Source organism: Anabrus simplex, chromosome 11 (assembly GCF_040414725.1).
Source record: "Anabrus simplex isolate iqAnaSimp1 chromosome 11, ASM4041472v1, whole genome shotgun sequence".
Taxonomy (NCBI): Eukaryota; Metazoa; Arthropoda; class Insecta; order Orthoptera; family Tettigoniidae; genus Anabrus; species Anabrus simplex.
In genome coordinates this window covers 87505772-87519882 of record NC_090275.1, presented here as the reverse complement: position 1 = coordinate 87519882, position 14111 = coordinate 87505772, and the positions used below count along the sequence as shown (strand labels likewise).

Here is a 14111-nt window from a genome sequence, read left to right as displayed (position 1 = left end):
AATAAGTTACAAGATCGTGACCAATTGCAAAGTGACCTCGATAATGTTATGAGATGAACAGTAGGCAATAGAATGATGATAAAGAAGGTTAAAAGTCAAGTTGTGAGTTTCACATATAATAAAAGTCCTCTCAGTTTTAATTACTGCGTTGATGGGTTGAAAGTTCCTTTTGGGGATCATTGTGAGTAACTAGGTGTTAATATAAGGAAAGATCTTCATTGGGGTAATCACATAAATATGATTTAAATAAAGGGTACAGATCTCTGCACATGGTAATGAGAGTATTTAGGGGTTGTATTAAGGATGTAAAGGAGAGGGCATATAAGTCCCTGGTAGGACCCCAACTAGAGTATGGTTCCAGTATATGGGAACCTCACCAGGATTAATTGATTCAAGTACTGAAAAAAAACCTAAGAAAAGCAGCTCGATTTGTTCTGGGTGATTTCCGAAAAAAGAGTAGCCTTACAAAAATGTTGCAAAGTTTGGGCTTTGAAGACTTGGGAGAAAGGAGATGGGTAGTTCGGCTAAGTGGTATGTTCCGACCTGTTAGTGGAGAGATGGCGTGGAATGACATCTGTAGACGAATAAATTTGAGTGGTGTCTTTAAAAGTAGGATATATCACAATATGAAGATAAAGCTGGAATTCAAGAGGACAAATTGGGTCAAATGTTCGTTTATAGGATGGGAAGTTAGGGATTGGAATAACTTACCAATGGAGATGTTCAATGAATTTCAAATTTCTTTGCAATCATTTAAGAAATGTCTAGGAAAACGACAGATAGTGTATCTGCCACCTGGGCGACTGCCCTAAATGCAGATCAGTAATGATTGGAGAGAAGCATTTCTGTTGTTTACATCGGTAGTACATGGCGAGCCAGGTCTAGAGTACAATTGTTTGATTAATTGTCTGTGACATGCTTCATGTCTAGTAGTCGAAGCTATGTTTGAGACAAAGTTAGGTTACCTTGAAGGTTTAGAAGGTAAGGAAAAAGTACAGTAGTACGGCAATTTTTGGAATTAGTGTGGTGCACACGTCTGGGCTAGACCTTTTGGAGCTCCTTGTACTGGAAAACACTTGAAACCTACGTATCATGTGAAGTGTTTATTTAATGACCCTAGACTTATATGAATATAGTCTCTGATTGATTGTAGAGGATGACATGAGAAACTGATGGTATGCCATGGCTATGCAAAGAGGGATTTTATTTATCTGATTTGTCCCTGTTAATTAATAATTAACTTAGTTTCTTAAATACAATTTTCTTTAATTAATTTTATTTATTAATCCACACAAGTTGTTCAAAACAAAAACTACAAGTACACATCTCTCTTAAATAAATACCTAATGTGCAAAAATAAGATTTACTAGTTCATGCAGTAGTCCATGATAGGTTTTCCTTGATTCATACACTTAAGAACGTGGTAACGTTCACAGATTCTGTTACACAGCTCGCAAATACAAGTCGAGTTTGGGTCATAGTATAATTTAGTCATGCACATTTTATCATGGAAGACATGTACAGCCAAAGAGGTCACAAAGTTACGGAAGTCCTGATTCGCATCCATCCACGCTCTGTAAATTATGAACTCAGTCAAGAAGGACTCTATCCAAATTTCTCTTCTTCTCAATGCCCTTTCTTCCACAACCCTCTGCCAGTTTGTCGTACAAGGCAAAACAAACCTAAGTCTTAAGTTCTCCATTAAGAAGATCTCCCGAACGAGCTCATATACTAATCTTAAGCGGGTATATTTAGATACACCAAGAACAGCCTTCAGTATCTACCTTTTACCCATTTCATCCAGTGGCGAAGCGTGCTAGTGTCCACTGTTACCACTGATAACAGTTTGAAAATATGAAAATATAGCACTCATTAATATTTAATATATTTGTTTCTTCGCCTGAACGTGTCGCGTGAACTCTCTTGCATTAGACAGCCACCGTCAAAGCTGAGAGAGAGAGAGAGAGAGAGAGAGAGAGAGAGAGACTGTTACCAACTGCAGGCAGTGGATACACGTCGAATCTCTTCTAACAGCTAGGCGATTATTACTGCGCCTGCGCCAAGCAAACTGTTTCTCCCCCCACCCCACCGACATTGAGATGTACCCTCGTACGTTCTCTCGTCATGTTACCACAATGCAGAGTGGTAACGAATACTTAGAACTTTGGTGGTGAGCAGTTCTGTTCATTCTTTCCGCCGCGCTCAACAGTGCTCTGTTATAATTTGTGTTAATTATTGTTTTCGATATAATACGACATGAATTTTCTTGCTAAAGCGTAAATTTATATTATTTTAATTTGCCTTAGGTTAAAATAGCATATAGTTTTTCACAACTTATTAAACGTCAAAATGAGTGGTGTGTCTTCCACATCGAAAATAAGTGTTTTGGTGGGCCCAGAATGCTCATGTATAATAGAAAGTTTAATGAACATACTCATTTCCTTAGGAAACTTTGAAGATAAAGGAAAACATAACTGAAAAAGTTAGACGCATACCTTCTCGTAAGAGTTTAATCAAAGAATCGAAAAGAACAGTACGATATTTTCATGACTCGTGGTACAGAGATCTATATTGGTTATTTGGTGATGCAAAAATGAATAAACTGTATTGTTGGCCTTGTGTTCCATTTTCCTCAGGAACGAATGCTTAGAAAAACGACTGTATGGAGAATTTAAATAATTTCAGAGTTTTAAAGAGACGCCATGATGTGTCTCAAGCACACATCAACACTGTTGCCGACATGATTCAGTACGGAAGGTCCAGAATATAGTACAGCTTCCAGAGATAAGGTGCGAGCGACAATAAACTCTTAACGAGGAGTGTGGTAACACTTTTCATAAACGTCACGCGTTGCCACTGATTCTAATGATCGAAGATCTCAAAAGTTTAACTTATCCCAAATTATTACAATGCTATACTTGAGTATTAGAACGATTTTGGCGTCGAAGGGGGCCATGTCGGTTCTCAGCGACAATCTTGTAATGGCTCTGATATCAAATATAGCCTTTGTAGCTGCTGTCGCACGGGTACGAATCGAGTCCATTGACGTTTGTAAGCTTACACCAAGCTTTTTTTCTGGGTGTAAACCCAGTGTAAACCCAGGTATTTAAAGCTATTAACAGTTTTTAGTGATTTAATTTCGAAAAAATATTTTGTGTTCTGAGGAGACTTGTCCATCCTTCCTGAAAATCATGTGCTCAGTCTTCTCTGTATTAACTTGTAAGTCATTGTTATCTGCGCGATTCCCCAGTGTGAACGGGTGGGTATTGCGTGCGCGAGTCGAACAAAGAAACTTGTGCGTTTGCGCGGAGTATTCTCTCTCTGTCAGTCTATCATACACTCCACTTCCCTTCCTTCCCTGAAGCACAGCAGCAGTCTGGCATCATAGCAAATACGGCGAGTTCGTCAATTTGATCCCCTGTGGGTAGGGGTGGTAGAATAACACCCACGGTATCCCCTGCCTGTCGTAAGAGGCGACTAAAAGGGGCCCCAGGGTCTCTGAACTTTGGAGCGTGGGATGGCGACCACGGGGTCCTTAGCTGAGTCCTGGCATTGCTTCCACTTACTTGTGCCAGGCTCCTCACTTTCATCTATCCTATCCGACCTCCCTTGGTTAACTCTTGTTCTTTTCCGACCCCGACGCTATTAGGTTTGCGAGGGCTAGGGAGTCTTTCATTTTCATGCCCTTCGTGGCCCTTCTCTTCCTCTGGCCGATACCTTCATTTTTCGAAGTGTCGGACCCCTTCCAATTTTCCCTCTGATTAGTGTTATATAGAGGATGGTTGCCTAGTTGTACTTCCTCTTAAAACAATAATCACCACCACCACCACCTTCGTCAATTTGAATCGCGCGCCCGGAAGTAATAAAGTCACTTCATTTTCTGGAAAAGGAAATTTTTCTCCGCCAATCTGCTTGCGCCATCCTTCTTCATAAAACATGAAGAGCATCTCTGAATTTTTCTGTATAATTTATATATAATTTAGATATACCCTGTAGATATAATTGTACTTATACAGATAATGAAACTTACGGTTAATGACTTTTCTGTTCACGATCATGTCCTCCTTGTTGAGTAGTTTGTCCCTCAGCTCATAGATGTCGTTACACTGGGGATAAACACCACTTATACCAGTTATTACTATCTCCTCGCCTTGTGGAGGATGAGAGAGCCTCTCTCCATTGCTGATGTTACGTTCCCTGAATGTAGGAGCCATTTGATCTGTAATGAGAGAAAGGGCAGTCTTCAACTATTTTGTGCACTACAAATAGCCAGGGAATAATAATAGACTAATAATAAAAAGAATAATAATATCATTATTATTTTCTGATTCCCTAGATACTGACCCAAAAAATTATCCAGGTTGGGGCACACGTAAAGAAGGCGGGACTCCAGATATCCTGCGAGAAAACAACGTTCACAACGGATATCAAAACAGCTTGGGACAATGAATGATACAAGCGAGCAGACAAGTTGTAAACTGGGGAGGGACAACAGTTTCAGAAAAAAGTAGTTATTGGATACTATATAACATGAAAGTAATTGAGCTACGCAAGTGACATCGGCTGTTTTAGAATCCTGGTGAGTAGCTATTCACAACCTACTTGATTAATATGAAAAATATTTGGAATTTGTTCTGAATTTGAGGCACCTGCGATGTTGATCATCTGTTTGCAAGATTGTGTTGGCGCCAAAACTTCTTTCCTTCATCCGTAACTCGTTAACATAATCATTTTAAAGTTGACAGGTAATTATTTACCCTTCCTAAGATATATGGACATATATCCATAGGAAAATTGTAGTGTTAATACATGTGACAAACATTTTATCTTATGATGTCATTTCCTTTTACTTTAAGGGGCGAAAAGGTACAACATGGTTTGGAAATATAAAAGTGACCCTCGAGAGTGTCACACCTTTCTCCAGCTGTCATAGATGTGTGTGAAAGAAATGGCATTGAGTTCTCCTTTCCACCACTTAATTCCACACACATTACACAGCCTTTGGTCGTTGCATTATTTAGACCGCTGAAATGGGGTAGCGAAAGAAATGTTCCGGAATTGATAAGAAGTATTCTCCTCGTCTGCTGAAAGAAAATCTTGACATGTTATCTCCAACCATAGAAACAGACATTGGGTCGATGACCTTAAATGTTAGGCCCCTTTAAACAACAAGCATCATCATCAACATGAAATAGACATTTGCTCCGGTTTCAGAAAAAACAGGAATCTATACTTTTAACTTTAACAGTGCGCTTGAAATGTTGTCAGATGTACATGATGGGGAAGATAGCCTTGCCAATGACTGCGTATCAGAGTTCCCAAAGAAGCAAATGTGGAGTGGTAATGACAGCCTACACAAAACCCGGCAGTAAAAGGAAACTGAATGTTCCACCTGGCAGAAGAGTATTTGCACGATACTTACAGTCAGTGGGAGAAGCAGAAGAACACAGCGGTGATAACAGTGATAGCGATCGTAATACAGCGCTGGACTGACAGAACCAGGGGCGAATGCTGGTAATGAAAGTCAGGCTTGCTCTTCCATTCGTGAAAGTTGGTGGAGGTGGGACATGCATAATTCTGAATGAATAAAACTTATAAACCCAATAATCGCCAAATCACATGAACATTTTAATCATCGGTTACATGAACATGCATTCAAACTGGTTACGTCACACCTTCAAGAATGGCCAAAAGAATAACAATGAGACACATTTTATAATTATTAACAAATCATGACAAGCCAGTGGTTATATAATTTAAACAAGTAAAAGTCAAACTATGTACACAGAAAAATTGCAACTATTTATTAGATCTTCCTACTTGAAAACAAACTCTACTCTGCAGCTTCTCTTTACAAAACCATCAATAACTCAATCATAGGAAGAGGACTGTAATCTAATTTTTGCAAGCAATCCTTTTTCAATCAACAACATAGCTAATGATGATAGCCTCTCCTGACCTTGAGTCGATCTTGAAAATATATTAATGCGTCTCAGTGTTGAAAAAGAACGTTCTGCAGAGGATGTAGTAGCAAGAATTGTTGCTACAAGTTTGATGAGCTTGAAAATTTTTGGCATAACCATGTACAATTTATTAGTATGCATAAACTACATTAAGTCTGAAAATCCCTTCTCTTTAAAATCAGAAGATGAATACATCACACTTAATTCAGTTTTTAAGCGAACAATGTCGAAAATGACCCATAGGTCTTTTCTAGAGCAGTAACATTACTGCCTGGAAACCTATTTCTGTGCTTCTCAAACAAATCACAATCCAACAGCGAGAAGAACACAAATTTCTTTATGCATTTAAAACGCTCTCCTATTTGGACAAGTACATTGTCAATAATTTCATTGAATAGACGTTTGTATTTTGATTTTTCTGGTTCATCACTAATTCTTCGATTTTTAGAGCACGGCTGTCCTCCATAAACATCAATTTCACTATCAACATGTCCATACAAACTACCAAAATCTTCATCTCTCACTGACTGGATATTTAAAAAGAGCTCCTCAACCTTCTTGCCACAGTACTGAACATCCAGACTTTTTGTTTGTAAAATATTGAACACAGTATCGGAGAATGAAAAATCTTGGAGAACACTACCAGCAGAAATCTAGTGTTGTACTTAAGTAAGAAGAACAAAAATGCTTGTGCTTTCAATGTAGTGTCTTCATCCCAGTTTTTCATATAAACGAATACACTAGTTCGAACATCTTAATTTGCTTACACAGTAGTCTTCTACTGGAACTAATTCAGCTGCGAACAGTGCAAGATGCCACTTTTAATTTGCGATCACACTTGAATTGGTGTATTTTGCAGCCACGTCTTCATATACAACTCGGGCTTAATTCGGTCACCTCGTGAGATATTTGAATGAATGAACATAAGGCTGGGGACGTAAGCAACGAAGAGTGGTGACTTAAAATAAATGATGGCTGATATTGTTATTCATCAAGCTGAACTTTCGATGTTTATGATTTCGAGCGTAGCTGGAGAGTTAAAACTCACTGACAGAATGGCGAAATTAAAAAGAAAAGAAACCAAAGTAAGAAAGTATACGCAGGAAAGCAGAAGGCATACTCTAACGAGTGGAGTTAGACAGACGGCACACACGTAAACCCGTGTATACCCTCCACTACATCCCTGCCTCCAAGAATGAAAATATTTATATTTTCCAAATGTGGAAGATTTGTGTGAATTTAACCAAGAGCAAATGGTTCAAATAATGAAGGAGCCAACTGTTAGACGAGGCAGACATTGCTTTTAGTGATGATTGTGTCCTGCATTGTATATTTTAATGGGTTTTGAATTTTCTTACATGTATCTGTGCCCCTAAAAACCCCAACGGCTGTTAGAGTATGATTTTGTGATCTTAAGCATGACTGCCCCCCTTGACTCCAATACCCGGGGCAAAGAGGGACATTTTATAATGGCAAATTATTCAAACTTTTGAAATACTATGTGGATGATACTTGATATAGCATGTGATTTAATTTTTCACTTCAAAGATCAGAAAGTACATTGCAACATTTATTTCCGGACTTATTGTTTAAAAGCTTCAAATCTGTCCTTATTCACCCCAGGATACCCGGGAGAATGGATAGAACACAACGTCTCCAAGAAATAAGCCTACGTGTCACGCATGAACAAAATGGAAATAAATACCACCTAACTGAAGGTTTATACAACAAATGATCAATATCCTTCAATGCGAAGATGAGACAAAACTGCAGTGCTATCCGGCCAAAGGTATACACTCTGCGGAATGTCTCACAGTGAAGAAGAAATGTCTGACTTGGAAAACTGGAGGCCAAAGAAAGGAATATTTTGAGAAAAATCGTGGAACCTGTCAAAAAACGGTTAATACAGAAGACGGCAGAACCACGAACTATACGCGGATGTGCGGAAGATAACCGACAACGTTCAGGAAAGAAGGGTCACCTCTTATGGCCACGTGACGTGAATGAACCCACCAATATTGGATAATCAGATCATCAATTACTTTCAGGGCAAGAAATCAAAGGGACCTGATTCAATGAGTTAGAAAGAGACCTGGAAGAACTGAAGGTCCCACGTAAATTGACATCCTGGCGCATGCCCCACTCAGGAAGAACGAATGCGGAAATACTGGGCAAATGTCAAAGCCGAAAGAAGGAAACAGTTGAAATGACGTGCTCCACAGTTCGGCGAAATGAATTGAATGAATGAATGTATGAATGAATGAATGAATGAATGAATGAATGAATGAATGAATGAATGAATGAATGAATGAATGAATGAATGAATGAATGTAATCTATAATAATGAAAGGAAGTTTTTGTCTGTCTGTCTACGTGTGCGCGATGCCCAGCAAAATCTACAGCATGCAGAGATCTGAAAATGTTAACATAGGTAGAAGGAAGGGGGTCAGAATACATCTCGAAGCCGGATTTTTCACTTTCGCTTTCATTGTTGAGTTATGAACGAAAAACCATCGGAAAACGTGTGTTTGGATTTGAAAATCCAACGTGATGTCGCCAAGATTGAATGCATAGATTCACTGTCGCTAGGCAACGTACGTAAAGACAAGGAGCTATTTTAAGTCCATGGTATCGTGATATTGGAAGAACAGTCAAGTAAACATACTAGTCTCGTTTCTTTTCTTGTTATTATTGTTATCAAAAAATCTAAAAATCTAAGATATAACACTTACGACACAATGATATTAAATAAAGATATAAAACATAGCACAGTCCAAAGAATGATCTCGAGTAGTGTCTATCAATTCCCAACATCCTCCCCACCCTGGTCAACCTCTAGGGGGATGACCAGCTGAATTGGTCGGGCTATTTTATGTCCCTGTGGGGTTCGAAGAATCACAGTCCTTATCTTCTGGTCCCTTCCTTCTAGTAACCTCTCTATTCTTGCCCTTTTCCACAATTGGCGTGGTCGTCCATCTTCTTGAATCAACGCCAGATCTCCGGGTCGAAACTCGATGGATCTCCCAGACACACCTCGAGCTTCATGAAAACTCTTGCGTTCTAAGAGGTACTCCTTGGTCCATCTTCTCCAAAAGTCGTCTGAAAGTTTTTGTCTCAGTCTGAATTCTCTTGTCAAGGCTAGTCTGGTAGTCGGTTCTGGTCCTGTTGGCACGGTCATGAGTCCTTCACCAACAAGAAAGTGTGCCGGCGTCAGGGGTTCAGCGTCATCTCCACGGGAGATCGGTCTTGAATTTATCGCAGCTTCAATATTGACTAGAGCTGTTCTTCTGTAAGTCTTGATAGTCCCAGCACCTTTCTTAGGCATCGCTTAACTGTGCCTACCATTCTCTCCCACCATCCTCCCCACCAAGCTGCCCGTGGGGCGATGAACTTCCAAGTTATACCGTCTTTGGCGAGGAATCGATGGGTCTCCGAAGAAGACAGTGCCTTCCAAAGTTCCGACAGTTCTGAATTGGTGGCCTGAAATGTCCTTGCGTTGTCTGTATATATAGTATGTGGCAGTCCACGCCTACCAGCAAACCTTTGAAGGGCCATAAGGAATGTGTCAGTGGTCATACTGGAAAGCTTTCTCCACGAGACGTGTGATGTTTGCCCCCTCTAAATAACCCCTCAGAAATACATGTTTATTAATAGTAGAGAGTGACGTGTCCTTATCGATTGACTGTTCAAATTGTTCCCAGAAACGTGCCCATGTTTCTATATTACCTGAGAAGGGTTCTAGTCTCACTGGGGGGAGTCTTAACGTGGTTGAGGGAACAGCTGAGGCAAGTGTTGGTACCGTCTGTGTGTTCGTGAGTCTAAGATTCGACATCGCGCTTTCAAGTTTTTTCTCCATCCCATGTGAAATGCGAATGATAGCGCGCTTGGCGTTCTCTATATATTCCTCACATGTACTTATGTCATCAGCGTACGAGGTGTCATCCAGGAGGTCGTGAACCTCATCGTCCAGGGCTCTTAATTTACCCAAAGTCTCTTGTAACCTATCCTTACAGTACTCGTAATCCTCGGGAGAGGTAGACTCAGTAAACTCTTGTGCTTTCTCCACGAGACGTGTGATGTTTGCCCTTTCCCTAGCACGTCTTCTTTTCAATTGGTGTAGTCGTGTGTTCGCGTTACCGCCTTCCACACTGGACCTCTAGACGTGAATTTGCTATAGTAAAATAGTGTATTTGATAGGGACTTCGTAATAGCGTGGGAAATATTTCGTTACTTGATCTATTATTAATCGTACTCCGATGTATTGCGACGTAGTTCAAGGAAAGCCAGCAGATGGCAGCACTGGTCACTTAGTCGTGCGTGACGTCTTCTCCAAGTGACGTAAATAAACAATATGGCTACCCTTCCAGCTTAACCAATAACTATATATGTGTTTGCACTACAAATACAATTTATACCCCTTTTTTATCGTACTATACTTTATGCGCTATTTGGAAGTTCCTTAAGTATTTCAGATATTAACAGGAACAAAATTACATCTGGCTATATAACATGTAATAACAAATACCCAACTAGAGTAACAAAAACAACCTCCACATTAATTGATCACATACTTGTCACAAATAGTAGTAAAAATGTCATGTATTCAATATAACAAATAACTTAAGTGATCACTACCTACTGGTATGTGAAATTTCTAGTGAAAAATCAGTTCCAGTAGTACCAATAATCAAAGGTAGTGGTAAGCAATTTGTAAATTACAACAAATTAAATCAGTATATCCTACAAAATAAATTTAAATCTGAGGAAATGGATATAAACACGTATTATAATAAATTTATTGAGTATATTAGCACAGGAATTGAAACCAGCTCAATTTCAATAAAAAGAAAGAACCCCAAAGACATTCCCCTAAAACCTTGGGTTACCCAAGAATTACTAACACTGATTCACATCAAAGACTCACTGTTTTCAAAAACTAAAGTAAAAACCCCTCTGCAGAAGTAATTGAAGAATACAAAAGAATCAGTAATAAAGTAACCAAATTGAAGAGAGAGTTACAAAAAAGGTATTATGAACACAGATTACAGAATTGCAAAAACCAAAAAGAAACATGGTATGTAGTCAATGAAGTGTTAAATAGGAAGCTTGGACATAAACATGAAATCAGCCATCTGGTGGTAAATGATGTCAGCATTACAAACACAGAGGACATATGCAATAACCTAAATGAACTATACGTTAATGTAGCTGAAAATATAAGAAAAGGTCTTCCTGAAGATGAGCAAGTTCATGGCAGCACAACAGCTGAAAGTCAAACTAATAGTATTTTCATGTCTCCTACTGATGAATGTGAAGTGCTCAAAATTATCACTTCCCTAAAAAATAAAAATAATTTAACTGAAGATAAAATAACTAATGTCATGTTAAAAACCTGTGTTGAAAGTTTAATGCCATATATTGTGGAAATTATTAACCGTTCAATTCTCAGTGGAGAAATACCCCAATTACTCAAATGTGCCAGAATTGTACCTATCTTTAAATCAGGAGATAACACAGATCCATCCAATTACAGACCAATTAGTATATTATCTGCAATTGGAAAAATCATAGAAATGGTAGTAAAAATTAGATTGGTAAATTTTTTGTATAAAACTAATTACTTTTCCAATAATCAATATGGGTTTCTCCCAAATAGAGGAACTGATAATGCTGTATTTGATACAGTAATAGATGTTCAAAAGACCTTAGATGAAAATAAATTAGCAGCAGGGCTACTCATAGATCTTAAAAAAGCATTTGACCTGGTTGACCACAAAATACTTCTGAACAAGTTAAAATTAGCAGGAATTAGAGGTTTAGCACACAAATGGTTCCAAAATTATTTATCAAATCGAACACAATATGTGATGATTAATGATACTAAAAGTTTTAAGCAGCAGACAAAAATGGGAATACCGCAGGGCTCAGTACTAGGTCCAATTCTATTTCTGATTTATATTAATGACATACAATCTCCAACACTAAAGGGGAAATGTAAAGTATTTGCTGATGATATCTTAATAACTTACAAAGGACTATGTGAAACGCGAATTATGGAAGACATAAATTGTGACTTGGACATGTTATCGGACTGGGCTTTATCTAAAAAAATGATCATAAATGTGACTAAAACAAAATACCTAATCTTTCATAAAACAGCCCATAAGATAACAGCGGCTAACACTGTTATCGTAAAGGACCAAGTAATAGAGCGAGTCAACTCAGCTAAGTATCTTGGTATAATATTAGACTCAACACTTTCCTGGAAAAGCCATATTGATTATGTAATCAGCAAAATTACCCCTTTGATAGGAATAATGCACAGATTAAGATACAGTAATTTTTCTCATCAACAATTGAAGTGTATATATTATGCAATGATCCACCCACATCTAACATACGCAAGCTTTATTTGGGGAAGATGTAAGAAAGATTACATTAATAATTTGGAAATCCTACAAAAAAAAAAGAGCCATCAAAATCATGTATGGATTCCCCTTCCTCAAACCATCACATGAAGTTTTTTCAGAGTCAAATATTCTGCCATTCCATAAACAAATTGCATTTTCATCAGCAGTCTTTATGTATAAGCTAGACAGGAAATTAACCCATTCTACTGTTAACTTCTCCCATTTTAGTGAAATTCATGGATATGAAACTAGAGGATCATTAAGGATATATCCCTCTCATTCTAATTCAGTAAAGTACGGAGTGAAAGGCATAGAATCATCAATGTTTAGGGAATATAATGTGTTGCCTCCTGTTATAAAGAACTCTAAATCGGTTACCGGTATATGTTTTAAGAAAAAACTGACGGAATATTACTCTTATACAGATATCTTTATAATCTCTATATAACTTGCTTTAATTAATACAATAATATATATATTGTCCATATTTAGTATATTACAGCCATGCAATATCTGAATATACTTCTGAAAAATTATGATCCTAACATGTAAAAGAAAAAAGTACTTGTCACTTTACAGAAAAGCCATTGTATATGAAATGTAATTATTGTGTTGCCTTAAAAAAGTATGTACTGTATTGTCCCTATCACGAGCCAGAGGCTCATGGGACCTTTTGTCACCAATAAATAAATAAATAAATAAATAAATAAATAAATAAATAAATAAATAAATAAATAAATAAATAAATAAATGTTACCGTACGTTGATGGCTTGGCGTGATAGGTTTTATTTCCACGGCAGCAATTTTTCCGTAGTCTCCTTACGGAACGTGTAGTAAACCAATGATTACCTATTTAGTCTCTAGTATATTGCCTTCGCGCTGGAGTGTAGTTCTTCCCGGGTTTCGGCACCAAAATTATATCGTGATATTGGAAGAACAGTCAAGTAAACATACTAGTCTCGTTTCTTTTCTTGTTATTATTGTTATCAAAAAATCTAAAAATCTAAGATATAACACTTACGACACAATGATATTAAATAAAGATATAAAACATAGCACAGTCCAAAGAATGATCTCGAGTAGTGTCTATCAATTCCCAACACATGGTGTAGGAAGCCATTTTCGGTCCCAGACACGAGGAGCCATATTCAATCCGTGATATCTGTAAGAGTTTGTTTGTATATGTGCGCTGCGCGGCAAATTCCACGGAACGGAGAAATCTAAAGATGTCTATTCACAACTACATGAAAAATAAAGGTAAACACACGCCTATTTTCTCTGAATCTACCGCAGACAGGACCTGGAGAAGTTGCTGTGTTCTGGAATATGATCTTTGAGAAAGCGGAAAAGGTAAATATGATGCATAAATAACGGTATGGTAAATAACTAACTAAATAAATAAGGTGATTCGTGATATGTCACATTAAAAGGACGTGTTAAGGGATTAAAATAGAAGAGAAAGATCAAAACATGAGCAGTGCAAAACAATCAAATAATAATAATAATAATAATAATAATAATAATAATAATAATAATAATAATAATAATAATAATAATAATAATAATAATAATAATAATAATAATAATAATAATAATAATAATAATAATAATAGCAACCGTGTCTGGTCTGCTTGCTTGGGGGTTTAGCTCTGAATTGAGTAAGAGCTAGGCATAACCCTGCGAGAGACACTGGAGTGGGGGCACTCAACTCCGACACGGCGCGTCCCATTGGCTGAT

General features: G+C 37.7%; 1 protein-coding gene across 1 annotated transcript in view; it reads right to left on the bottom strand.

Moving 5' to 3' along the window:
- The window catches only part of LOC136883498 (fatty acid synthase), a 703772-nt gene that overhangs the window by 662862 nt on the left and 26799 nt on the right, over positions 1–14111 (bottom strand). The window contains exon 2 of the mRNA XM_067155848.2: positions 4031–4219. Within this exon, the coding sequence (XP_067011949.2) occupies positions 4031–4214 (184 nt within the window). The 5' untranslated portion in view covers positions 4215–4219. The remainder of the gene's footprint in view (positions 1–4030; positions 4220–14111) is intronic.